The sequence below is a fragment of the Dendroctonus ponderosae genome, unplaced genomic scaffold (assembly GCF_020466585.1).
Source record: "Dendroctonus ponderosae isolate FM_Combo_2020 unplaced genomic scaffold, Dpon_F_20191213v2 Dpon_F_20191213_1, whole genome shotgun sequence".
Taxonomy (NCBI): Eukaryota; Metazoa; Arthropoda; class Insecta; order Coleoptera; family Curculionidae; genus Dendroctonus; species Dendroctonus ponderosae.
Genome location: NW_026017110.1, coordinates 57,017,947 through 57,045,646, shown reverse-complemented (window position 1 = coordinate 57,045,646; position 27,700 = coordinate 57,017,947). Strand labels below are relative to the sequence as shown.

Below are 27,700 nucleotides of genomic sequence, written 5' to 3'. Positions count from 1 at the left end.
GAGTCGTAGATAAAGTATATAGTAGATATGTTATTTACACAAAATTGTCATACTCATAGAAAATGGCAGTCATTATATGCTAAAACGGAAGATAATAATTACTCTTCATTTATAAGAAATTGGCCTATAGTAAACCTGTTTTTATTGCATTTATTTCTATATTTTATTTATAATTCCGGACCATTATATTCGGACTGTACTGTATTATTTAATCGAGGGATTCCGTCTTTAATTCGAGGGGAACCCTAGTTCCGTTTCGCGCAGACGTGCCATCAAACCAGTGGCGCACTAGGAAATGGTTTGCTGAAAGGTCGTTGATTCACGGCGTAGTAAGGCTATAGAAATAGAATATAGATTATTAGATTCAGAGTTAGGCACAGAGCGCGTCGAGTAGTGTGGACTGTAGCGTCGATTGCTGTCGTCTGAAAGTCTGAGAGTGTATTCTATCGAAGAAATAGTAGTAGTGATTATCGAAAGAAATCCGACAGGACCAATATGAGTACTCCTGTAAAGAAGGTGCCTATCCATCTACAGGTAAGCAATACTGATAGCTTTTTTGTTGGGCAGTTACAGGTGTGTTGCATAAGAAATCATAAACACTTTTGGTTTTGCCGAATTAATTGAGCAGTTTAGAGGGTTTTAACTGTCCTTCGTACATTCGGAAAGGACCTTTGTTAGAAAAAATTACTGAAGTTATATAACGCATGTTTTCTAACCAGGGCGTAATATTTGTCAGCTTTTATTGACCGAGTGCAGCCGTCTTACCGGTTGTTATTTTATTGTCACTTGTTTATTTATAAACGTTACAGTTCCTCATATTTTCATGTGGGAAGTGCACATGGTGGGAAAATATATTTTGTCGTTATTGCAAGTAAAATTTTTCCTTAATTAGTATCCTGCACTAATTTTTATAATTTGAAATGTGTCTGTTCTAGCAAATCTTAATCTAGTTTTTAACAGAGGTCTCAGTTCGTATAGTTGAAGACTATAGAAATGCAAATGAGAAAAAAAATTGATCGATCATGTTTTTGATAGTAAGGATAGGTGCTCAAAAATATAGCTCTCGCCGTTTATTTTCAAGAAAAATTCTTAGATTTACTTCTATTTTTCACTGACTGTTTTTCGATTTTTTAATCGCGTTTACATTTTTTTGCAATTTGTAAATAGGGGATACTCTTAGAAATTAAGAATTTTACTTAGATAATCTAGTTATACACGATTCAGTAATATAAAGTGTTAAGTTCTAAATTAAATTTCAATTCAATTTGCGCAAATAGTGAGTCTTTGATGGTGGTAAATTTGTTTCAACTGTATTATGCATATTTATGCACTTGCGTCTAAGATATCGGCCAGGGGGCGCCAGGCACTCTTTTTCTTGCTTCCTTATTTTTCTTAAACCGCCACGGAAAAACTAATTTTCATCAGCCACTTAGTAGTTCTAATTGTTAAAGACAAGTCAAGTACTCGGAACATGAGTTTCCTATATACCACCCAATATGATATTTACATGAAAAAGGCGTGGCACGTATATAGGTTGAAGTAGGGATGGGACATCGATCCTATAACATCGATGGTAACCATCGATGTTGACATCGAAACGTAATATCGATGTTAGGGAAACATCGATGTCCTGATAGTTCGCCGTTACATACAACTTTCAAATTGATTAACTTAAACTTAAATAATTTTATTTTACTACTACTATGACATTATTTGAAAACAATACATTGCTAAGCAATCGACTAAATTTATTCAACTTATAGTTTCCACGTTTTTCGGTCAACTGACTGCAAAAAGAGGCTTTTCTCGGATGCAGCTGGAAATAGGCCGCTATGCCGCGGTATCGTTTGTATGGGCTCTATCAAAGAGTTCGCAGGAAATGTTTCTATCTAGTATCAACATCAAATGTCCGATATTTTCATTTCAGGACATCGATGTTTTATCGATGTCCCAAATTTCCAACATCGATGGTAAAAATATCGACCATCGAACGAATTACATCGATGTTTTTCTCCCATCCCTAGGTTGAAGTCGCCGATTTCTTCACATCATATCGATGTGATTATCACCGCAATATCTCACCGTAAATTGACGCAATAAACGTTGTGCGAAACAGCCAAAAGGTTAATTGTTCGTATTTGTCTAAAAATCAGTTAATCAAACCTGTACATACGGTTAGAGCAATAAATTATGTGATCGCAATTTAAACGTTTTGAATAACATTTATTGTACGTTATCCAACAATTAACTAACATAAGTAAATAGAAAAACATACATAAAAAAATTACACAAGAAATTAAATATGGTTAAAAGGAAAACCGTAACAGTTAAAGAGCGAGTACACAGTAGTTTAGTAGTAAGCAGTTTTTTAAGTTAAGCTTTTTTAGACTAAAATTTGGCGTTATTAAAGTGTTAACAGAGAATGAAAATGAGCAAATTTATTAGATTATGCATAAAATGCAGCATAAACAGCTGCAGATTTCGTCGCTTTTTTGTGCTTGAAGAATTAGGTCTTATATATGATAGGACGTACAGAAGACCTGAAAATCACAGAACACCTCTGGAAATAAGGCCAGTTCTTTGATAGAAGCTTTTTTACGGTCTGGTTAAAGTGCGTTAATTGAGGATTTTTTAAAGCAAATCGATAAAACGCAATAATTAAAGTATTTAATTTTTCGTATGGAAAACAGGGCGTCGGACGAACAAATGCCCAGACATAATTTTCTGCTAAATGACATCGAAAACCGAGCGTTTTTTATGTTCTGAAAAACTGTTAGGTGCCATTTTTTTATTTCAAATATATGCTTTCGGACCCATATGAACGCCAATGGTAAAATTATTGTTTACACAAACGAAAACGTGTCACAGTTATCGGTCGATACATATTATATTTCCACTCGCTTGGGATTTATTAAGAAATAAATTTCAACCTTTTTAATAAATCTTTTTCAACATCAATCGTATAGTAAACAATTGTTCTACTCTGCATGTCGATTGCATATATCTACATAATTTTTTAACTCCTGTTTTAAGCTAATGGAGATTCATATGGTGACATGCATGAGCGTTTCGTTGCTTAATTGATTTGAATTTAAAATGACAGGAATACATTATGTTATGGTCAGTAGTAATTACTGGCCTCCTAAGATTTTCAGGTAACAGATCCATTGTTAAAGAGACGCCCCGTTTATCGTGAAACTTTGATTGAACATTTAATGATTTAGGCTCCGGCTATTATAAAATACAGGGTATTTGAATTATTATTAAAGCGTTATTTAACGTTTGGGTTAGAAATAGAAATTTAATGATGAAATTTAAAATCTATTAAGAAGGTCTAATTATTGTTATACAAAGGGGCTTTCGGCCAATGTGCAAATCATCTTGGTATTCATTAAATACTATTTCCCACGGTGTAACGAAAACCTTAAAATTCCAGTTTAACATGAATCATTATAAACTGAATTCGATGATATATTTTGGTTTATAATTTATAGCGATGTAACATAATCTTGTTTAGTTTTCAACAGAATGTGAGCATTCAATAAACCCTTATCTTTTTTTAGTTAAGTTTGCTGGCTTATAAATAATTAACTCAGTTGAACAGATACGGAAAGTACGTTGTTTATGTTGCTTTTGCCTATTCAGATAACATTGGCTTCTGGATTTGGGATGTTTTCGCATTTAAATTATAGATGTCTGATTTTTTCACCAACATCTTTTAAATAACAAATTATTTTTGATATTTTGAACGCCTTTTAAATAACAGTTTATTTTTTATCTTGTTACAAAATTTGTTTATTAAAGGAAATTGGATCTATAGAAAACCAGGTCAGCTATTTCAACCGCTTAGGTTTCCCAGATTTATTTTTATCGGAGCCTAGTAAGTAACACAACGACTGGATATGGTTTAGGGTTTTATATGCAATTAATTACATATAAGTGTACTGTACTAAATGTTTGTGCATTTGACTACCGTCGTCATTCACGGTTACAACTTTTATTAGCATGTGAACGAACATAGAGATAAGTGTATACATTTACATTAACACAATTAGTTTGCCATTTTAATTTGTTTTATGCGATATTTAAACATTAAAAAGTTTGCAAAGGACGTCTACAATTATTGCGCTACTAGGTACCTATTTAGACTAATTGGTCGGGCGATATTAACGAACCACTTACATAAGCAATACTTGTTTATGAAATGTTGGCAATTTTCTCAAAAAAGGCTTGATTTCAAGAAGTTTTCGAATTTGGTGTTTTTTTCTCAGTGGCAGTGGACTCCATAGATTAACTAAGTACTCAAACGGTCGACTCAAACAGGACGCTGCTTTTTTCAAAATTTCTAAAGAACCATTTGAGCCACATAATTCGTTTTGGTATCGTTGGATAGAGAATTGAAAATTCCATTTTGCCATAACATCTTCAGTCAGAAGAAAAAAAGAAGTTTTGACCCAGGAAGCAAATTTTCAATATCAGATTTCCGTCCCTTTTTTGCTCTCGGAAGCAACATGTGCAAAAACGCTGATTTTTACATAATTTCGGAGAGAACTAAATGTCCTTTTAAGAAAGTGAACCATCAGTAAAGAAATGTTAGCAGTTTTCTCAAAAAAGTCTTGATTTAAAGAAGTTTTAGATTTTTTAGATAGAGAAGAAAGGTAATAATCACTCAAGCAAAACAATGAAATAATCTAAAACTACTATTTGATTTCCGTATGATCTTATTAAAAATCTGAAGTTTTTCAAAATACTGAAATAGAAGTAATTTTGTAATTTAGATTTATTGACGCGTACCATTCCCTTCTCTCATTAACTCCAGAATACACTCCCAACTGAAATATGTTGTTGTGTAATATTAGTTTACATAGTGTAACAAAAATTCCTCAAACTTAGTTTAAGCTATATATTAATGTTTTGATCGAGCTTCTGGCACATTAATCGCCACATACATTATACAAATATGAGGGCCAACAGAATTGAAGACCACACCGCTTTAACGACGATACCCACATTTATTTAATTGCTGGAAAAATAAATTTAAAAGCTCAAAGCTAAAATTAGAAATAATAAAATTTAAATTTTAAATCAAAGAAATTGTCATCGAATAAATCGGTATATACCGGTAAACGCAAAAAACGGATTCTGGGACCGCCATATTTTTCCATTTCCTTTATAATTTATTACTTCATCAAAAGGACATTTAAAAAACCGCAAAAGGATGTTTGTCATCAAGAAAACAGCAAAAATGATAAAGTCCAAAATAAGTGAGTTCTATTATTATTATGTTGGTGACTAATAAAGTAGTATTACTGCAACAGCGTGAACACGAAATAAGCGCTAATAATAAGTGACTTTTTTGTCTTTGTATACTTGTATACTGTTTTACTTTTCATATGGTTCTTCTTTTGCTTTATCCGTTATTCCTTGGTCCGTTTTTGTGTTTCGTTGTGTGTAACCAGATATTAGTAGACTATCACTCTCTGGCAAAACTAAAACAGTATAAAGTTTGCCTTAACCGGACTGGAATCCGTTTTCGTATGGACTAGTCGAAGATGGACCTTACATAAACAGTCGAGTCCTTTTACAATCCGACTAGTCCGTTTGTTGAAGGATAAGTTTGTTACACATATGGATTGATATATTGAGTCCGGCCATTTTACACACGGCCTGTAACATGCATAGTAGGTATTCATTAAAAATCTGTTTCTTGAGGCGCTACTGGGGCCCGGATCACAATTACGAGGCACATACTTCCGTACAACATAAGTATTTCCTATAACGGCACTTAGCAGTCACTAATATTTATAAGTGTGTTCGCATGAACACAACTGTAGAAAACGTTTCATTAGCATACCAGGTTACTTTTTGAGATTTTTTCGGGTTTTGTGCATATTAAGTTTTTAAGGTCCAATTTAGTGAAAATCTATATTGAAGCCGAACTATTCAATGTTAATTCATTAAAGCATAAATTGATGTTAATATGTATTTTCCTTATGCGTTGATGACGATATACGAATGCTTGTTGAATATTAACATTTCTTCATTGTTTGTAAAATTTTAAGTTTAAATTTACATTTGTTTCGATTTTGAACCGCATTAATCTCTGCTTTACCGAACACCGGTACAAATTGAGCTCGAATTAATTAACTGAATACGAGAAGCTGCTCGAGAAGAGTGCACAATATCGTGATTACACGGACACAAACTTGTTTGAGGTTAAACACAGAAATGTATGTTTGTACACATCAATTGGGGGTTATAGTGACAATAAAGGAACAATTCATCGTTGACAGTATTGATATTTCGAAAAAGTGGAATTTCGACATTTAACGAATCCTGTTGAATGTACCGTTTACACCCTAATCTATTTTATTGTCACATTCTGTGTTTTTCCATGGTTACTTGAGCTGTTCATATTTAAGAAGCAACCAAACATTGATGCGGGTCTTCTGATCTACTTTTTTGCAAAAATCTCTGTTTTTAATAAGAATTATTTTTATTACTATTTTTCCTGTACTCCTAAAACACTCCTAGATGAATACGTCAATTTTGAATCACCCTGTATATCATACCACAATATAATGTTTTCAATTAAATTTTTTTATTATTTCAGATTTTCATATTTAAATGTTTTATAATGATGTCAATCACTGTACTTAAGCACTCATTATGTAATATGTAATCACAATTATTTTTGCGGCAAAATGTCTGGTACTTCTCAAACTTAACGTTTATACTAAAACTATTGAAGCCTTGAATACAAATGAATTTTAACAACCGGTGAAATATATTAAAGGTCTTAATTAACGTAGATTTGGTATTCCAGACCAGACCTGGTGTTTATAGTAGTAGTCGCACATAAATAATAATTATATAATGGATAAGATTATAATAATCTAATATATTCCTTCTTTTTCAGAGTTCTCAGAATCGACTAGTGATTCGACATGGCAAAATAGTAAATGAAGACGGCATTACGGAGGATGATATTTATATTGAAGATGGTTTTATTAAACAAATCGGAAGGAATCTCATTATTCCCGGAGGCACAAGAACTATCGATGCCAGGGGAAAGTATATTTTACCCGGAGGTATTGATCCACACACCCATTTTGAGTTCGAATTTATGGGATCCAAGTCAGTTGACGATTTTTATCAGGGAACGAAAGCTGCTCTTGCTGGCGGTACCACTATGATTAGTAAGTGTAGAATTAATTTATGCTGTTCAAAATAGTCAGCTAGTAAAAGCTGCTCTTAATGCGATTTGGAACTAGTTCGCCCAACGCGAACAAAATTGTATATTGCCTATTAAAAATTTTTTTTAGAAAAACTACACTTTTTAAAACTCTTTTTTATAAGATATAGAAGTTGGTTTTGTTGTTCAATGGCATTTTTTCGAAAGCACGGCAATTTGCCGTTTTATCTTCAATTTCAGGATTATATTTGTATATTGCTCATAATGGTGATAATGAACAATATCTATAATAAATAACAAATATTTTAGTTGACTTTGCCTTTCCAAAACCAGGAGAATCAATCTTAGACTGTTTTTACAACTATCGTCAAACAGCTGACGATAAAGTTTGTTGTGACTATTCTCTCCATATGTGTCTACCTCATTGGTCTGAACAAGTTAAAAGAGAAATGGAGATACTTTGTAAAGATCACGGTAATAATACAGATTGTTTGATTTGTGTTTTTTTATAAAGAAAAATTCCAATATTTTTTAGGTATCAATTCTTTTAAAATGTTTATGGCTTACAATTTTATGTTGAATGATGCAGAACTATATAGCGCATTCGAACAGTGCCAGAAATTAGGTGCCGTAGCACAAGTCCATGCTGAAAATGGTTCAATTATTGCCAAAAATGTAGAAAGGCTCTTAGCCAAAGGGATTGTAGGCCCAGAAGGGCATGAACTTTCTAGACCAGAAGAGGTAGAATCAGAGGCAGTGAATAGGGCGTGTGTTATTGCTAAGCAGGTATTTATATTTAAAACCTATAAAGTTATTATATTGTATTATAAGCATGCTTCTATTTTTGAACGACACAAAGTGATGCTAGATTATTGCATGACTTTGTCATACAGTTTTGAGTTAACAATTTTTTTTTATCGATTTTGCTTTTTATAGGTAGATTGTCCTTTGTATGTAGTGCATGTAATGAGTAAGCAAGCAGCTGAGGTGATCTCTTTGGCTCGTAAAAATAATATCCAAGTGTATGGTGAAGCATTGGTAGCCGGACTTTCTAAGGACGGTAGCCACTGCACACATAACAGTTTTCAGTATTCTGCTGGTCACATTCTTAGTCCCCCTCTTAGGTCTGATCCCAGCACACCTCTTGCGTTACTGAATTTCCTAGCACAGTAAGTGATCTTGATATCTTTTTTCTGTTCTGTTATTAAAATTTGCCCTTTTATTTCAACAAGTGGCATAGGAAAGTGCTGATAGTTTGCAATATCAATATTTATTAGTTATCAAATCAACATATTTTAAATTTATATTATTTTCGAAGGGCAAATTTTTTAAATAGACCAAAAACGTTTATGCATGTTGTATATGTGACAGTTGCTAACTTGTTTTATTGTTTTGCACTTTTATTCATTTAATTAATCATCACCGTTCTGTCTGTGACCCTAAATTAGCTTGCGTTGCAAAAATGAAATGGTCACAATTGCTTTATACTTCCAGTTAAAAAGTTTTAAAAAGTTAAAAGTTTGTATCATTTTTGGGCTTTCTTTCTAATCATGCTTTTGAGGTAATGCAAAAATGCTGCTGTATGTTCTTTTTTTTTTAATCTTTTATCTCAAGACTTTCCAGAATTTTGAATGATATATTTTGTTAGTCATTTTTCGAAGGACAAATGCTGGTAATAATAACTTGTTCATGGTCCACAAACCTACCCGTTTATGAAATATGCCCCTTTCAATACACTGCTCTGGAAATTTAACCCATAGGCTAAATATTCCATAACTTTTGAGACTATGAATATTTTTTTCGTCGTTGATCGGATGTGAATAATTTTTTTTATCGAACCATAGCTGTATTAGTGGACAAAATTTAAGTTACAAGATAAGCAAAAAACGAAATAAGCATGTTGTACAGGGTGTTTAAATAGGGTCATGTTTCCTTGCTCATAGTTTAAATCGATCTGCTGGTATTATCGGGTAGCTCAGACAAAAAGTGTATGATCTGATATTGCCTCGTGTCTTCTGAGTAATTTGTATCTATAATCGTCTGTTTATCTTGATTCATTCAACAGATATACATTTTTTATGATATTTTTTGCCTGAAATGTTTTCAAGCTTTTTGTTTAAATTGCGAATAATCCTGTGCAAATAAAATATCCTTACTAGTTGATGGCTTTGTTTATTTTCTTTCTAATATTTTTGGAATGGTTCAAGATAAGCAGACGATTAACGATCCAAATTACTTAAGAGAGGCTGCGGATAGGTCGAAACACTCTAAAAAAATATATTTTTGCATCAAAGATGAACATTCGTACATTATTATATACTATTAACAGATAGGAAGGAATAAAAATACATAAGTAAACAACAGATAAACATTAAAAAATAAAACATTACACGAGCAAGAATTTATTAAAAGTTTTTTGTGTCCCCTGTACGAATTTATTAATTACGACTTGTCAACATTAAGGCGCGTACAGACATGCCAAACAGAACACAGTCGCGTAAACTGGCTGCGCAACGAAAATAAAGAAAATACGATGTACGAACAGAAAGCTTAGCGTATCATCATCACGAAGCATTAATCCTTCCCATCAGTTCCAACAAACCTTTAACAGACCAAAACACAACAAAAAAGTGTGCTTTCACTGATAAAAAACAACAACTCCGGCAGTGATGCCAGATCACTAAAATTGAAATCCCCAGATGCTCACTTAAAAAATCCCTAGTTTTTCCTAGATCTTCAAAAAAAAAATTATAACTAAAAACGTTTAATAAAAAGTGATAAGGAAAACAAAAAAACGTTATTGGAAACAGTACATATTACAATAGTAACAGTTTATATTACGAAATATTTTTATTCTTCTTATTTATTATTTTAAATTCAAGCCTTAATTTAAATAGGTACTTGACAAAGTTTATATGTAGATGGAGCAGTTGCAATCACACTCACTGCAGGTGTATTGATTTTTTCATCCCAGTAAAGATTATTTCCGGGAAATTAAAGACGTTTAGTGCGACTGAAATCGCATTAACAAATTGTGGCTCTTTTCTACTGGTTAGCCTTATGTAATCCGATATTTTAATATTTTCTTCCTAGAATTATTTTTTTTTGCAAATGAACGTAATTTAAAAAATCCCTATATAATTATAACAAATCCCTTTTTCCTTTTACGTGAGAAAAAATCCTAGAACTAGCCAAAATGTCCAAACATACGCCCGTACATTTCTTTAATGCGCCAGCAAACGACGGACAACTGATGAGACGCTGCGATGTTGCGCATTGCCGTCCAGACTTGATGTGCGACGCTGTTACTGTGTTCTGTTGCACGTCTGTACGCGCCTTTAGGGTATCGATGGTTTATAACTCAAAATTGAGATTTAAAAACATATATTTTCTACATTAAGGAATACAGTAACAACACTGACTTACATCTAAAGGCGCAACCTAATTATTATTTAAAAAATGCGTCCTCAGGTGGGAACGAATGAAATGCGCTTGTTTTACAATTCAAGCACTTTCTGTGCGAATGTAATTTTATTCTAAGTCAAGCATTTTCTGAGGATGTAACTCGATAAACTTTTTTCTGTCAGAGCTAGCCAATATTGCCCGCAGAAATATTTCTTGACCAAGAAAACATGCACTATTTAAATACCCTAGACATTATGTTTATGTAATGTATTTAACATTTCAGCAGGGGTCTCTTTGGGAATTTTGTGCTAACCATCGCGTTCTGGATGGGATCGGTATCCCTAAACTAAAATTTTAAAGACTCACAAAAAATACCGATGCTACTCGAATGAAGTTTTCCGACGATCGAACAATGAACCGGTTTCATAACAGGAAAATGGCGAAAAAAACTGCCCCGATATAACACTGTAAAATAAGAACAGGAAGGCAATAAAATTAAAGAGAAGCACCATTACCCAAATTAAACCCTTTTACCTACTTAATTTACGGCAATTCTGTGGTTTATGCAAGACGAATCTCATTAAGAGATTCGCAAAAAAACAATTTTCCTATTTATGAATGAATGACTCTGTTCTCACATTGATATATGCTTGGTTCATATATTTACTTAATATCACTTACCCTGCGTTGGACAAGGCTTGCAATTACGTGTGAGTTACATTTAAAAAATGTTTATCTAATCGCACAGTCAATTATTTCTTATTACGAAAATAAACATTAACGCACTAATCATTAATAAATCGCAGTGATCATGAATTATCACATTAATATTAATGTAATAATTCATTAATCATCCATCTTGTCTCGTTAGTTTAGTTTTAATTTAATTCAATTTCACAGACTGGAAATATAAAGGATTGAATTTAGCCATGCATGTTTTTATTCTTATCACTTTCTGGTTTAGTGATGTACGTTGGTTAAGTCGCAAGTGTACATTGATCATTAGAACATTTGTCTTCAACATTTTTTGATGCAGCAAAACTGGACTGATATATTTGATGAGCCGCTAGATTAGCGAATTATCCGCATTCTTGAGCTGAAGTTAACATTATGACTTAAATGAAACCAATAAAAGTAATTTTATAATTAATATGAAAGTTCACTGTAACTGAATATTAGGTTTTTACAGTATAACTAGAACAAAGATAACGTTGATAATTGTTAGTCTACCCACATACACACGATAATGTGCCGTTGTTTTAACACGGTTCATATCATTTTAAATGCATATTTCCTGAGCCTCTTCTACTGTATTGATTCCGTTTTGAACAGTTAACGTTTAGAGTTCTGCTAGATTTTAAAATTTCATCTTCATTTTAGAATTAATTATTTAAAAACTAAAAAATGTAACAATGCAATTTTTATAATGTTGAAGATGTAGGTGAAGTAAAATTTTTAAATTGCATAAACTAACAACCTCTAATAATTTATCTTTCACTCATCAAAGTTTCAATCTGTTTAAAACGATCCTATTAAGCAATATCACATTCATTAACAAACGCCTTATCAAATGATTTAACAATTACAATGATTATAAAATTCATTTTACCGTATCGTATTCTATTGTGGAGTGATATTTGATACTATTAAATGAGATAACTTTATCAATTATTCTGTATTCTGTAATTTCGTATTTTGTCATTAACATCGTTTGACTGAGATGTATCGAAGATGTTTTGATCAATATTACTTCATAAGATTGGAAACTTGTCTAAGGAGCTTAGGTAAGCCGCCGGCTGGGCTTAAAAATTGCGTTACAATATATAAATTCAAAGAAAAACGTAAACGACAACCACAAAATCGCATTTTTAGTATTATCTGATTGAGGTGTTTGTTTTGTCGTTATCATTTTATTGCGTTTTTTTAATTACTATTTAATCCGGTTGTAACATCTTAAAGTCAGAAAGCAGACGGTTCCCTTCTGACCCACTGCATATGTCTGAAATATGTATAACCGAAAGCTTAGCTTAAAAAACGCACTCTGTTTTTGCGGAAACACCTTTACTGAAAGCTCTTCCATAGTTATAACTCCTTAAGGCGCGTCCAGACGTGTAATCGAACCTCATAACGCAACATCGTTTCGTACCAAATCCATATTCGGTTTGCTTGGGCACGAGATGGGATACGTACGCACTGCAAATAGGCCAAGCTGTATGGCATTTTTGCTTGAGACAAAGACTATTAGCAAACCAATTGTGCGATGATATAAAAGATAATGAGCAGATGATGATTGGTTATTAACGATTTATTGCAAAAACAACGCAATTTTAATTATATCAGGAATATCAGTAATAATTGGAAATTTTCACCTCATCGTTCATGATAAATATAATTTTTCTTATTGGCAAAATCGGTTTTATTTATTTTTCATATAATCTTTATTGCTTGTCTATACTACTTTCTCGGTGCTGCTGTAGAATAGAGCCATTCTGGTCTTTTCGTGAACGCGTTTGGCGATATTCTATGTTGCTTCGTTTGTAATACATTTTGCAAAATATGTATTCTATGTTCCATCAAAATTCCGTTTCAAACAATACCTTAATTATCCGTCGTGTGGCTGTTCTTTGTTAATACAGGACTTAAGGCTTTATCTCGTTGCAATAATGAATTTTTCGAAAATACCATTTTTAGAATCAAGACGTTTAATGTAGGTACAATTAAAGTATGAGCTAATGACATTGCTATTGACGATGCAAAATAACAATTAATGAATAGTACAAAACGTCCAAACTATCACAAGCTAATCAAGTTTTTCGGTGTTACGTTACATGTTTTGAATAAAAATGTTGAAGACAAATTTCTCATTTTGTACGTGAACATTGTGAAACAGTCAACATTTGGCTATGCAGGTAAATGTACCAATCTATGTGGTTCGAGTATCATCCGAATCGGCTGCCAATGCGATTGCTGAAAGGCGATCAATGGGTCAAACATTATTTGGCGAGGTTGAAGCTTCCTCACTTGCTGTTGTGGGAAATCCCCATGATTTTAATTTGGTTACATCACCTCCCATAAGATCTAATCCCAATACATGCGGTCAGCTTTTGCAGTTGTTGTCTTCGTAAGTGACTTACTAACCTTTTACTCTATGTTCTCACTAAGTACATGTTTAGGCGTTAAATATGATAGAATATTCTATACAGTAAGTGTTACTGCTGTGTACCATTAGCAATATACAGAGAAGTACTTGTGATTTGAGTTTTCAAAATATGTGATGGGGGTTTCGATTTGACCTATTTACATAAAATAATAAGTGTAGCCGGTTACTTCCGGATTTGCCGGAAGTGTGCTTTTTATCTTATTATAAATGCCGATGCCTAGTTTTGTTTTTATTTACTTTAAGTTTTTCATTTTGAACCCGATACATTAGTTCGGTATAGTTACTGAAATTGGAATTATTAATTAAATAGTCATTATCTACAATTGACAACGTTTCAGCTATTTACCTAAGCTTCCTCACAACCCTACAGTTTAAAATGGGGACAGCACTAAAACATCAAACGGTTAAAACAGAAAAACGATAATTAGGACTTGTTACTTGGAGACGCAAAGATGTTTGGTTTTTCGACATATTTGAATATTTTTCCATTTTGAATATTTTATATTTTCCAAAATATTTAAATTGATATCCGTCCGTTTATTGGCACTGTTTTTCTTAGCTTTTATAGCGGTCATTTCGCCAATTATTTATTCTTGCCAATTTATCTCAATTTTTATATTAATTGTATTGTTAAAATTACAATAGTAACCAATGCTCTGATTTCTACTAAAAATGTTGATTTAGATTTAACGACACTAACATAGTTCATGATAATTGCCGCAAAAATCACGTATATATTTTAAAGAAGTTAGTAAAGTTTGGTTTATCTGAGCATCTTGGGATGAATACTTCAAACAGTCTATTAATTATACAGTTACAGTCGCCGCAGTTAATTTATAATAAGATTCAAATAATCATCTCATTAACGGTATGGAAGAGTAATACCCCGCAAGGAGAAAATATCACACTTAGCAGGGAGAGTTGTGTATCTGGAGGATTTGCTTTAGCTGTTGATACAGTAACTCAATTGTTATTAAAATGTTTCTGTTTTGAACGTTTTCTTGTTTTGGTTTGAAAAGTTTTTCGGGCTCATTGGCTGTAGACCAGTGAATTTATTTCTTGACTTCTTTCGTGTTTCTATCTGTTGATTGGGGCTGCTGCTGTATTTATTTTATCCTGTGCTTGTGGGATTCAGTCTATATTGATACAATTAAACGCACAAGAGGAGGGGAAGGTAAGGATGCAAATGTACACTGGGAAAGATAAAAAATTGTGTTGTGAGAAATCACGCATTTATAAAAGGCTACTAAGGCGTCACGTGATAGGAAATTGATATTTTTACACAAATAGATAACCTCAACAGAATGCAACAAGCTAGTAAAGAGAGGACCTTAAGCTAGCGGGGCATTGCGCTCCGCATCTGTGGCGCCTAAACCCAGCGCACTTTTCTGGTACCCCACTCTCCCCCCACTCCGTTCCTCAGGTACAATATATTATAAATACAGCAGCAGCAGCAATTGAGAAACCAGTTCGCTGAAGCTTTCAGGCATAGTTAAAAAATTGGTCTCGTATTTAAAATAAGAAAGTTGAATGATACCTACCAGCACAATTGGCCGCAGTTGACATTTTATGAATAAACCTTATTTAAAAGCGAAATTTTCTGACTCAAACTACGATTAGTTCTTTATATATCGTTAATTGCCGGGGCGGATTAACGGAGATACAAGCAGATGCTCCAAAGTTGAAAGGGCCCCGCGAACTCGAATAAAAAATATATTACTGCGTATGTGCGCAATAATTTAATTTTGCATATGCATGATGCATGAATCAAAATTGAATTCCTTACAGGATTTTGTTTACGATTCCAATAGCAAACTGCGAATCTAAAAGATGATGCTCGGTATTAAGGAGGATCAATACATAAAAAATTTGTATAGATCAACATGTTAGATGAAAGGTTGTCTGCATTGACGAGTTAAACCTTGAAGGTGATTTGCTGTGATAGAATGATTTTGATGATTTGAAATAATTTTAATTGTATAATAATTTGTGGTTTTTAATATTGTAAGTACCGAACTAAAAATATTTGCTAGATTCAAAATACATATATTTAAAAAATGTATCACATTTTCCTGCTCTTACGTGTGGGCCCCATATTCATGTTAGTCCCGGTCCTCGTTAAGCTTTAATCCGCCCCTGGTTAATTGAACATCATCTTTATACACCCTGTGTAGTTCTATATGACTAATATCTATTGTATAGTTCTTCGTTACTCGGAACATTTTTACTTTATTAAAAAATCGAGTCCTATACGCTTGAAGACTGTATCTCATCTCATGTATTCCTGCCTATCATTCAGGGTTTGCTTCCGGGTCCTACTTATGGGCATGTGTTCCATAATATGCTTTAGTGGATGGACAATTTACTAATGATTGTATCTATCTATGTAGGGATGTGCTTCAAGTAGTTGGTAGTGACAACTGCACTTTCAATTCAAAGCAAAAAGAGCTGGGAAAAGATAACTTTAGCAAAATTCCAAACGGTGTAAACGGAGTCGAAGACAGGATGTCCGTCGTTTGGGAGAAGGGAGTACATGCAGGAGTTATTGACCCTACACGGTTTGTGGCGATAACAAGTACCAACGCAGCAAAGATATTCAACTTGTACCCCAGAAAAGGGTATATAGGAATAGGTTCGGATGCGGATATTGTCATTTGGAATCCTACCGCAACAAGAATCATTTCTGCAAAAACACACCACCAGGCCGTGGATTTCAATATTTTTGAGGTTAGTAGATACATTTGCTAATTGGTTATTAGGCAGCGGTACCACAGCGACCACCCCAATCAAGTATCATCCACTACCACCAATCAACTATCATCACTACCACTGACTAAAATCACGTAGTCGTCTGCAATGAGCCGTCTCACAACAATCATCCACCGGCTTCACCTGTTCACAAGTTTCTAACCACACTTTTAATGTACTATATATGAAAGGGCGTAAACCAAGCCGATGTAATTTCTAATTCGCATGCGCGCGTTTTCCGCCTTCCACCAAACCACCAAATTTAGAACGCGTTAGAAATTTCGAATTGATGGTTAGCAGTGGATGACATTCAATGGCAATTGCATATATGGAAGGGTCCAGGCTAAAAAGGGGGAAAGTCAAAAATCACTAATTTTCAGGAAATCGATTTTTTATTTTAAAACCGTGTAACATATTAATTTATTAATTAGCACTGAATCTCTTAATGGATTTAATTTGTTTTTGATGTTTGGGATTAGACTGCAGAAATTCTTAATGACATTTCAGTTACAATTTTTTTAAAGGGAAAAAAGTGAAGGCAAAAGTGCGGATCGTAACGAACAAGAAGGGGGAATGTCATAGATTTATATTGATAAGTACCCCTTTTTGGCTTCGGTTCAATCAAAACAGCAGTTTTCCAAATGCGATACCAAGTTGAGCAATGGTGAATGTTCTTTGACGACTTTTAGTTCACGTATGGGCTGTACTTTCATTGGAATTATGTTTCTAAAGAAGTGTAGAAAAATGCGTAGTCCAGCATTTAAAAAAAATCAAGAGCCACAAGCAGCAAGAATAACGCGCTTTTATGACGTTCCCCCTTCTTAGCATGTGGCGCGCGGACTATCCTCCTTTTTAGCCAGTCAAGCATAATTAAAATTCTCGATATCTGGTTGTTTTTTTTCGCCTGTGTGATGTTACGTATGATGTTACTTGATGATAGTTCTATGTGTTTAAAATCGAACGGACTGAACGGCTCAAAATGAAGAAAATGGACGTTCCCCCTTCTGAGCCTGTACCCTTCATATATTGGAAATATGATTGATGTCACCGGTGGTTCTGTGGGACCACCTCCTTAACGATACACGACGACATATTCCAAACGTTTCTGGAATTCCACCATAAACTTTTAAACTCAAGTCTAGGCAACTATAAATTTAAGTCCCAACATATATGTCTCATAACACAAATAAAATATCGCTCAAAAAAGTGTGAGAGATATATGTATATAATACAAAGCCTACGAGATATCATACAAAAACGCGAAAAAGTTGATAAGAATCTGGGTCACAAAAGCTGTCACTTCCAGGATATAAAAATTTTTTAAATTGAACATCTTGCACTGCTTGAACTATTACAATGTCGAATATATTAAACTTCTTCCTTGGGGAAACACTAAATTGTTTAAATCTACTAAATGGGCACACGGAAAATTACGAGCAAATAAATCCTGAATTAGTTTTAATAGATTCCAAGGCAAGTTAAGCTTGCCGAAGAAAGTGAAAGTGCCCATAACTGAGCAGCTGATTCAGGGAGTCAAACTTTTTTTTGATGTCGATGATGATTCGGAAATGCTCTCTTTGTTCACACAATTGTTCAGAAATTAGGATATAATTCGAGCATTAATTACATGCTGATACCTTGAAACCAAGTTTAGGTCCGGACCGCCATCACCAAGAACATATTGTACTTTGACCAAAATATATTCAAGCAATTTGTTAAACCATGGTGGATACTGAGGGCATGCTTTTACTTTAGGGTTTGGAATGTCATGGCGTTCCAGAATACGTGATAGTAAATGGAAGAGTAGTTGTTGATGAAGGTCAGTTGAAAGCAGTTCAAGGATTTGGACGATTTATCGAAACGGCCGTCTTCCCACCATTTGTTTATGATCCTGCTAAAGTAGAAGATCTAAAACCGCAAAGAAATGGAAATGTAGATGAGATTCAAGATATCCGAGAAATAGAAAAGGTTGTTGGCAGGTTGTTATCAAATTTAAAATCGTAATTGACCGTTGAGTTTTTGCAGATTATTTCGGAAGACAAGATATGCTTGACGCCTACGTTACCTGAATCTAATATTGGTACACCTACGTGTAAAGCTCCTAGACCTGAGGGGCAGAGGAATATACAAGATTCCACTTTCTCCATTAGTGGTAAGTTTATCGTTTGCCATGATAAGTGGATTAATTACTAATTTTTTCTGCTTATATTTGCAGAAGATCTTGACACTGAACATAAGTCCTGCATTAGAGTCAGAAATCCACCGGGTGGAAAATCGTCTGGATTCTGGTAAACTGAAAATATTTTCCAATGAAGTTGCTAGCGTTTCTATCCGAAGCCTTGTAATCTCAAACAGACCCATCGTCTTCATTATACATCTTTAAGTGCGTGTCAATATTGAGTTCTGAAGTTGTGCATTGTCATTTTTATGCAAACACTGCCAAAAAACGAGCTATAATATTTAATCCCATTATAAATATGTAGCCTTAAATCATAAAATGTATTTAATGAGGATAACATTGACGGCCACATCTATTAAGCGGATAGCAGCATTGATCTTGGGCCAGCAAAGTTTTATGTAGTAGATGATGCTAAAAATAAATTTACGCCTTATAACTATAATTTCTGATGGTGAAAGTGTATTGTGATTCCGCGTCACAAATGTTTTGTAAAAGTACAGGCTTTTGGGTTGTTTTGTTCTCAAGTACTTTCAAACCCGGTTTGCAGCATTTCCAACTAATAGTTCAACTTCCAAAGGACATGGCCAAAAACCTATTATAATATTAGCTAGTATATATTTAGTAAATTAAATAAAAACATTTCCCAAAGTTCACCCCTCTAACTATAATGAATTTTTATTTAATGTTTTAACAAAATTTATTTATAGTACCAGCTACGTCTGTTTACTTTTAGTCATATTATTAAGCAGTCAAACTCCCACTGATGATACTTGCACCAATACCTGACTCCATAGAAATTCATGGTCCTATAAAATGTAAGTAATGTGAATTCGATTTTCACGCAAGAGAACATTTGACAACCTTCTGAGCAACATCTGGAAAATTAAAATCCATAGAAAAATACACACAAATAAGCTTACTCACATAAAGACGTTGAAATTGTAGAATTTCATATTTCGTGTTTTGGTGTAAGCTTGGTAAATTTGATAGTAATGGAATATAATATGGATAATGGATAATATATATCTATACGCTATATATAAAATAGGAACAGTGGTAGCGTGGTCAGTAACTATGTGATTTGTTAAACTATGATTCAAGTCTAATGGTTAAAAATTACGTATTGCATATATGGAACGATTCTGAATTGCAACTGGAATGAAGGTGAAAATGGGAACAAACTTTCGTGTAAACAATAATTTTTTCGAGATATTTTGCCCTGTTTCTAAACTTGACCCATTAAAGGATATGGCGTTCTTATAAAAAAAAATGGTCGTAAAGTTCAAGTCTTGAAGTTCAACACTTGGACTATATTTTATATTTTTTTTTTCTGGTTAGTCTGTTGACTACTATTGGCAGATTTTTGGGATGATATGTTCGAAATAAAAGATACTCCGCTGGAGAAAGAAATATCGTACTGATACAGACGCTAATACACTAATACAATAAATCACAATAAGCATACGCATTGTTAAATGGAAGCACAATGAATTTAAATGTGACTATTATTAATGGTTTTACATATGTACAGAGCGTGTTCAGTTACTTCAACTTTATATGAGAGCTATTAATTATATTGTTTTTTGTGAGTATTAATACATATTTAATTTGTCAGTTTAGTCACACAAAAAATATAATTGTTGAAATTGAAAAATCCAAATCTAAATTTAACCATTCTTCTTAATTATCAATGCTGTTAATACGGGCCCGCAACTTTAAAGGAGGTTTTGAGGAGGAAACGTCTAGTAACTAGAGCGGTAGAGTAGTCTACGTTAGAAGCAGCAAGAAAAAGGACTGAACTTGTTTTAAGTGATAGGCTTCAGGCTTCACTAAAAATAGTAGATATTCATTTTTACGATCTATAAGACATACGGTGACGATCGTTTTTATATTTAATAAATCATGCGATAACCAGAAATATTTATTATTCATCTGATATCTGCGAACTGAAAAACATTTTCGGTAATTTTTGGTGCTTGCTAATTATCGTAGATTAAATTACTGAACTCTTTAATTATTATAATTTTCATTTCATTTATTTATTCGGTCTTTGCTCAGATGTGCTTAAACATTGTATCTGAACCAAATAATAATAACTGATACTAAATTTGATAGATCGTTTAATGAATAAAACGTTTGCCTATTTACATAGCTCCATGCTACAAGAATGTGCACAAGGCGTTGCAGAATCCAAGTAACCAAATTGCTTCCACTCTCGGTATTCAAGAATTCAAATAGTTTTTACATACTATTTAATTCGATGATAGAAATCTCCCTTCAAATTTAGCTCTTGAATTCCTTTACACGTCGTAGAACGAGTGCACGTACATATACCTATTAGTTTATATAGTTTGGAAATTCAATAGTCTGTGAATATGTATTTAATTAAAACTGAAGCATGTTTAGTTAAGAAAAAAAATAAAAATAGAATTTCATCTTTGAAAAACTATCTATAGTTACAGTTAACAAAATTTTGAATTTATCATTATTACTATGAGTGCACGTACGTTTATTCTTTTGTTATTGAAGCGCAATGGAGAAATCAAGTTTACGTAACGCTAACATTGAACACATATTTTTCTACACGAATATTGAAGAACATCTTTCTACCTCACGCTGGCACATTAACCAAATGGGAAGGTGTTTATCATTCTATATAGTGACTATGGTCACACGTGAATCTACGGATGACATTCTAAATTTTAACTTGCGAGTTTTTTTTGAAGTTTTCTTGATTGCGAGAGAGAATGCTAAATTGATAATGTACTTGTATCCCAAAAGCAAAGTTTCGCGTCAAATCCACTATACTACAGAAAATGTCATCAAGATCAACTCACTAGAGTGCTAAATGTACCAAGTGGATCACCCTGTATCGTTACTCTTACCAAAGTATCGCTTACGTTGTATTATTATAAGAACAATTACAAAGAAATAATCAGGTTTAAACATGCAAAGGCTTTTACTATTATTGCAGCTTATTGATTGCTTGTTTAAGAATTATTAAGTACCTGTTTGTATTATGTAATTTATTATATTCTAGTTATACATTTTGTTAATGATACATAGGATCTCCCAAAATTAGACGCAAATTTGCTTGAATAATCATACGTCTCGTATGCATCAAATTTACAAAATCTGTGAGCTGTGCATATTGTACGTGTAAAAAATGCTTTTTTACGAAGCCGGAGTTACCCAAGCCCTTGTTAGTCGTCGTTTTTTATATTTAAGTAAATCCAGCAAAAGTGTATTTCGTTACAAATCAAGGCAGTTTAATTGCGGGAAATTCTTCGTATTTTGTTACACATTATCATTATTTACACTCATTTCTATCATTCAATTGTTAGATATTTCTGTTGCAGGTTTATAAAAAAAGTTTTTGATGCACTTATTCTCTAATCTCACAGTGTGTGTAGAATTTCTAAATTTTTCTGCAAGTAGCAAAATCGATTCATTATTGTGCATCTCATCTTAATTTCAACATTCAGATACATTTGACTAAGTGAAAATTTATACTAAATAAATTTTGTTTATATCCATTATTTGGTTAAAAACAGTGGCGTATCAGCGCTATAGCTGCCAAGGCATTTTGTGTGATATGACTAGTAAATTTTACACATGCTATGAATGAGAATCCGTTGGAAGACTAATCCAATCCAAGTAACAGATCATGTGTTTTAGCATACATTTTCACGGTATTATTAGTTTAACCACTTTATGGCAGTACAATAAGTAATTTTTCTAATTTAGAAAGTCAAATCAAATAATAGCGGTAGGAAATATATGTTATGCGAATAGTTTCAGTTTAAAATAATATATTTGTCTATAGAATTTGTACCATTTAAGTTTATATATAAAGGACTTTTAATTCATATGCGTCGATGTTGTGTACCGCATAGCAGGTACGTGTATCAAACGTTATAAACAACGCGGCATATGTTAAGGCAACAGTTATATTTTGTGTTTGCTACCATTTATTAAAAAAATATAAAATTATTTTCAAAACTTTGTGTTGTTATTTATATACAAATACTTCTACTTCTTTAGAGATGGCGCCGTTTTGAGGAAAATGATCTAACAATTTTGGAGCAGGCAACATAATCCTGGATTTATCTCGATCTTGCTATAATTATACAGTGAGCAGCAATTCTATTGAATTAAATTATCTGAAAATCAGGTTTTTATTTTGCTAAAAATTGCTCAGACGCGTCCATTTTTGTTTTTGATTGCCAATTTGCTGAACCAATTTTACGAACGTAAGTTATGATATCAAAGCCAACTTTTTTTAAATAGAAAATAGTTTTTGCAATTTTATTCAGTTTTCTACAATATTCTGAACATTTTTTATGTCGCAATACTAATCTTACGGTTGTCGGGAAATTGGCGTCTGAACGTCGTTAGCAAAATTGCCACAATTGCAAACATTATTGAGACCGTTTCTGTCAATATTCTTCATACCTTGCTTAATGTTGGCTTTCAAGTCTTCGATGTTTTCCGGCCGATTTACATAATTCCTGTACTTTAAATAACCTCATAAAAAGTAATCCAAGGGTGTGAGATCTGGTGAGCTCGGAGGCCACTCTATGGGTCCGCGTCTTCCAATCCAACGTCCAGGATAACAATCATCTAATAGGAAATCTCGTCATCCAATAGGAATTGTTTTGACTTTAGTATCTGCAGTTTTGGCGGTCTACAGTGGCATTTAAACGGAATGTTTTCTCGTCTAAGAAAAGGATTTACCGAGGAAAGCGTGGATGCCGGCAGCATAATGGTAAAATGGTTTCACAAAATTGAAGAAGAAGCGATAAATTAGTGTTGGTCTTGATATCATGACTTTTTTTGGGTTAAAAATGAGCAATTAAAAAATTCACCTGATTTTTAAATCTTGATATGTAGTAATTTTGCCGTTCATTGTATAAGGAAATTCGTGACAGGCCAAGACCAAAACTTTGGGTGTTCGGTAAAATTTCTTAAAGCTTCGTAAAGCTTCTGATAACGGACGTAAATGACATCCTTGATCACGCTATCTACTAGTCGCGTTGCGCTTCCGCTCACGTTCTATGTGCTAAGCCGCCACTAGACGAAGGACTTCTCCTTTGCTTCCTTCCTCCAAACAGGGAGAAAAGAAGATCCTACGCCTAACCAACTACTACTTATTTGTTATTTGTTCGGTTTAAGTGCGAGCTCTGCCGATTCAGTATGTTTCCATATCTCTGGGGTTGTTTTTTCCGTCTGTGTGTCTCAATGTCAAGTTGTAGCTTTTTTATTTAGGGTTGTGTAGGTATGTGTCTGCTTGCTTATCAGACATCAACATACCGACGTCTGGGTCCCAGTTCTCGAATTTAAGGCACGGCTCAGGACGGGAGCGATCACATCAGGGATGTGATAGCTGGCCTATAGGGGATGGGATCACTTGATGGGGAACTGGATTGCTTCTAGAATACACTTATTCGCTAGGCAAGAAAATCCCCCTCACTTCTCACATGAGAACGCCGTTCCCCGCTTTCGAGAATTTGGACCCTGTATATGCATATAGATGTTCAATGTGCCACCTTGTCACCTTTCTTGTCGAATATGGGAACAATAGTCTGAATGTCTCCTGAACTTTGCGACGCAGTAGATTTTCGGGCGATGTCGAATGTAGAGCAAATGTGCGATAGATATTACGTGGTTCAGGTGAGCTAGCTCATGGAATACCCTTCGTATTCGAGTCTCTGCCCAGAATTTCGAGCTCCATTTGAGAGAAGACTGAAAACACCTTAGCTGTTACTATGGCTCTATATTGAGGAGATAATTTCATTAGCCTTTGCTTTATTATCTATAATGAATTTGACCAACGATGCTGGACGCATCCTGAAATGTAGACTTCGGACTTTTTCTACTGTGAAGATGGGAGAGCAGTTTCGAGAACGTTTGTTAGATCTGACTACATCTATTCTTCACAACTGCATTAAACATAATCATGTTCATGCAAGTGAGAATACAGTCATTAGCCATTTCATAAATATTCCAAAACAGGGCAGGAACAGTCAATATACAGCGTTTGGTGTAAGAGACAACTTGCTATGTGTTGGAGCGTGTGAAAAAACCTAGTGTTAGCTGGAACCGATAAATTCGTCTTCTTGGATGTTTTAGTACCCACCAGTAGCGATCGTTTATAGCTACGTAAGGTATATAAGGATGCCTCCAACCATTTTCCAATCACCACCCAAGTTAAAAGGAAATAATCATGAATACCCTCACGGACAAAGTTAGATACCTAGATATGTGATCCACAAGATCGGAAAACCGAAATAAAATACCTAGGGAAACTTTTCGTCTGCCTTTACTGTAAATTGCAGAGATGAACCAAAGGCAATGGTCCAGTGGAAGCGTCTACGTTGGATCCGCAAACAGATTAGTTAAAACCAGGACTGAGAAACCAAGCAAGGAACACAGAAGATAAAGTACCAAACGCCCAATCTCCCAAGACAACAACAGGCTATCGATTAATAAGAGAAGCCATTGAAATCTGTAGGCACAATAAGAACTTCGGCACAATAAGAGTTCAGCAAGATGTAGCTATGGAAAGAAGAGAGGTTCAAAATAAAAGGAAGAAGTTTCAAGCAATGAACCCGAAAGCTTAATTATTATCTTGTAATAAAGCAGGAATACTCTTCACCACCATCATACCACCACAAAATAACGGCGGGACTTCCTCAGAAGAACTGTGTGCTAGGTAGACCCTCAGGGGGCCATGATCGGGACGCAAAAGCGACACCGGTCGGATGGCAGCACACCCAACAAGCCAGCACCTGGGCGCCTGTGTGTGAAAACTTCCGTACAGGAAGGAACCACACACAAGTTGTGCAAGGTTGCGGTTTCCGGGATTAAAATGGCCATAGCGGCGGTCGGATATCCCGAGAAGAACTTTTCTCCTCAGCAGGGAGAACTCATAAAGAGGCACCTGCTTGGGAAAATCGACGAGCTGCAGCCAGGGATGACTACCAGACCAGGTTATGTGTCGTACCTCCCCCAAGATTCTTCTGGAATTCATTGAATACACAGGGATAATGAAGGAGTAAAATACGAGGGCACAATAGGGCAGAAATCACCGCCGTGCAAGGCCAAACACTACCTCGGCGGTGAGGAAAGGATTTTAGTGGGTAAGCAGCTCAGCTGGAGTCCCACACAACCCCGAGTGACAGACCACCAGCTCTGGGAGTGCATAAAAGAGCATTTCCCAAACCTCACTCCTCCTTTACTTGAACCTGGAGGAATATTTTCCGCACTGCTGGGTAAATTGATTTTAACTATTTGTCGCCCAATGTGGCTACAACAAGATGCGATACTACATGTGCTTTCCATATGCGGTTTCCGTTACCGTAGGGTAGATTAAGCAATCTGCATCTAGTTCCTTTATAAACTTCTTATAACCCAACGATGCAATTATTGGGAACAGCTCGGTCTATTTCGTTATAATACAATCTTGGGTTTGTTAAGTTGACCTACGGTGGAGTTATTGTCATAAGCATAATATCACTGTTAAACAGAACGCCGATTTTATTTGAAAAATGTGACGGTTATTATGCAGAATACATTAAGAGAATTGGGGCAACTTGCGTCTCTTCCATTCACAATGCCGAGTACTTCAACTTATCATTGATACCGTTACGCGCAAAGTCAAGAAGGACTTGGTACTAGGTCACCTTTCTTCTTTCCTTAGTCTTTGCAGTTGCAACCGGTGGTTAACATCAAACCGATTAGCGTAAGTTGCGCGCTGCGATCAATTTTCGCTTTGGAAATTGGTTAAAAGTGATACTTTTTGACTGGGTTTTTACAGTTTTACGTGAAAAATATGAAGTGTGTTAAGCTGGTTTTGTTCGTTACTATTTTCGGTAAGCATATGCGACTTTGTGATTTATAAAGAAAACTATTAAACGAGAAATACGAAACATTACAAGTTATCTAACGCTTATGTGTGTTTACATTGGAATCAATATTGACCTGATAGCAATTATTCATTCTGACTTGATCATATTCTGGATTTATAATGTTGGAATGGATAAAATATTCATTTAATTAAATATTAAGCATATAAAAAACATTGCCTAATTTAAAATATACTCAACATCGGAAGCTTTATGAAATAAGTGTTATCCGCAATTATTTGAAATGCCTACTCATTTCACCAATATACTTTCTTTTTATTTCAATGCGTGTAGCAGAACGGAATGCGGCATTTACATATTAACATTCTGAAGAAGTAACTACACATGCATTTTAGACCAAAAATAATATTTGTTTGTGGCTATTCTGATAATTATAAGTATTTTGTCAAATTTAAAAGCGCATAATAATGTGTACTAACCTTAATTTTGAATTCCTTATTACGCATAAGGCACAACACGTATCAATAAATATGACAAATTAAATAGGAAGTGCTCGTAGGCAATAGTTAGATTTAAGTATGTGTGTAGCTTCCTATAATGGAAAATGTGCGATGCAAAACGTCTATGCAAACAATTTTATTTTCGTATTATTATGTTACCTACATATATGCGTACATGTCGGGGGTGCCAATGAAAACCAAACTGTTCAAGTTTTACAAGTTCGCGTAAACACGTCATTTTTGGTCGAGAAGAACACCTTCCAAATTTATTCCACTAAAGCAAGTTGTTATCTAGAAATGTTGCTTAGAAATTTAAAACAGGATTATAGGTGCCATTATTTGATGACCTCATGCTAAGAAATAATTGACAATATGTAATGTTAAAGCTCTGGTTGGAAACTCAAAATAAGACTCAATGAGTTGTATAGAAAGCAAAAAATATGCAGAGTACTATTTTTTTTAATTTCCGATAGGCGGTTAGTTAGGAGTTTATTTCACGTTAAGTGAAATCCAACTCATAAATGTCCCATGCCTTAAGCAAAATAAAAACATTGATATATTAATTATCCTAAGTAGCAATCTATTAGTTATTCGGCATAGGTAGTGAAAGTTTCATAATCTATTACGAATATCATTCAAATTACA

At 34.1% G+C, this 27,700-nt stretch overlaps 2 protein-coding genes across 5 annotated transcripts in view; both read left to right on the top strand.

The window, feature by feature from the left end:
- The first annotated feature begins 318 nt into the window (after window positions 1-318).
- On the top strand, window positions 319-22,689 carry LOC109537946 (dihydropyrimidinase). Of its 2 annotated transcripts, none has more exons than XM_019904938.2 (9): window positions 319-534; window positions 6,920-7,199; window positions 7,505-7,669; window positions 7,731-7,981; window positions 13,510-13,721; window positions 16,151-16,487; window positions 18,264-18,476; window positions 18,534-18,660; window positions 18,724-22,689. In XM_019904938.2, exons 1-9 carry the CDS (start codon window positions 496-498, stop codon window positions 18,798-18,800), a joined length of 1,701 nt encoding a protein of 566 aa, XP_019760497.1. In that variant the 5' UTR covers window positions 319-495; the 3' UTR covers window positions 18,801-22,689. The 2 variants fall into 2 exon arrangements, with proteins under 2 accessions (XP_019760497.1, XP_019760495.1); XM_019904936.2 differs by lacking the exon at window positions 13,510-13,721 and adding an exon at window positions 8,132-8,364 and having other exon boundaries at window positions 323-534.
- Window positions 22,690-26,382: 3,693 nt separating this feature from the next.
- LOC109538021 overlaps window positions 26,383-27,700 on the top strand; it is a 28,488-nt gene continuing 27,170 nt past the window's right edge. For all 3 annotated transcript variants that reach the window (XM_019905057.2, XM_019905056.2, XM_019905055.2), the window contains exon 1: window positions 26,383-26,561. In XM_019905057.2, coding sequence (XP_019760616.1) covers window positions 26,522-26,561 — 40 coding nt within the window. In that variant the 5' untranslated portion in view covers window positions 26,383-26,521. The remainder of the gene's footprint in view (window positions 26,562-27,700) is intronic.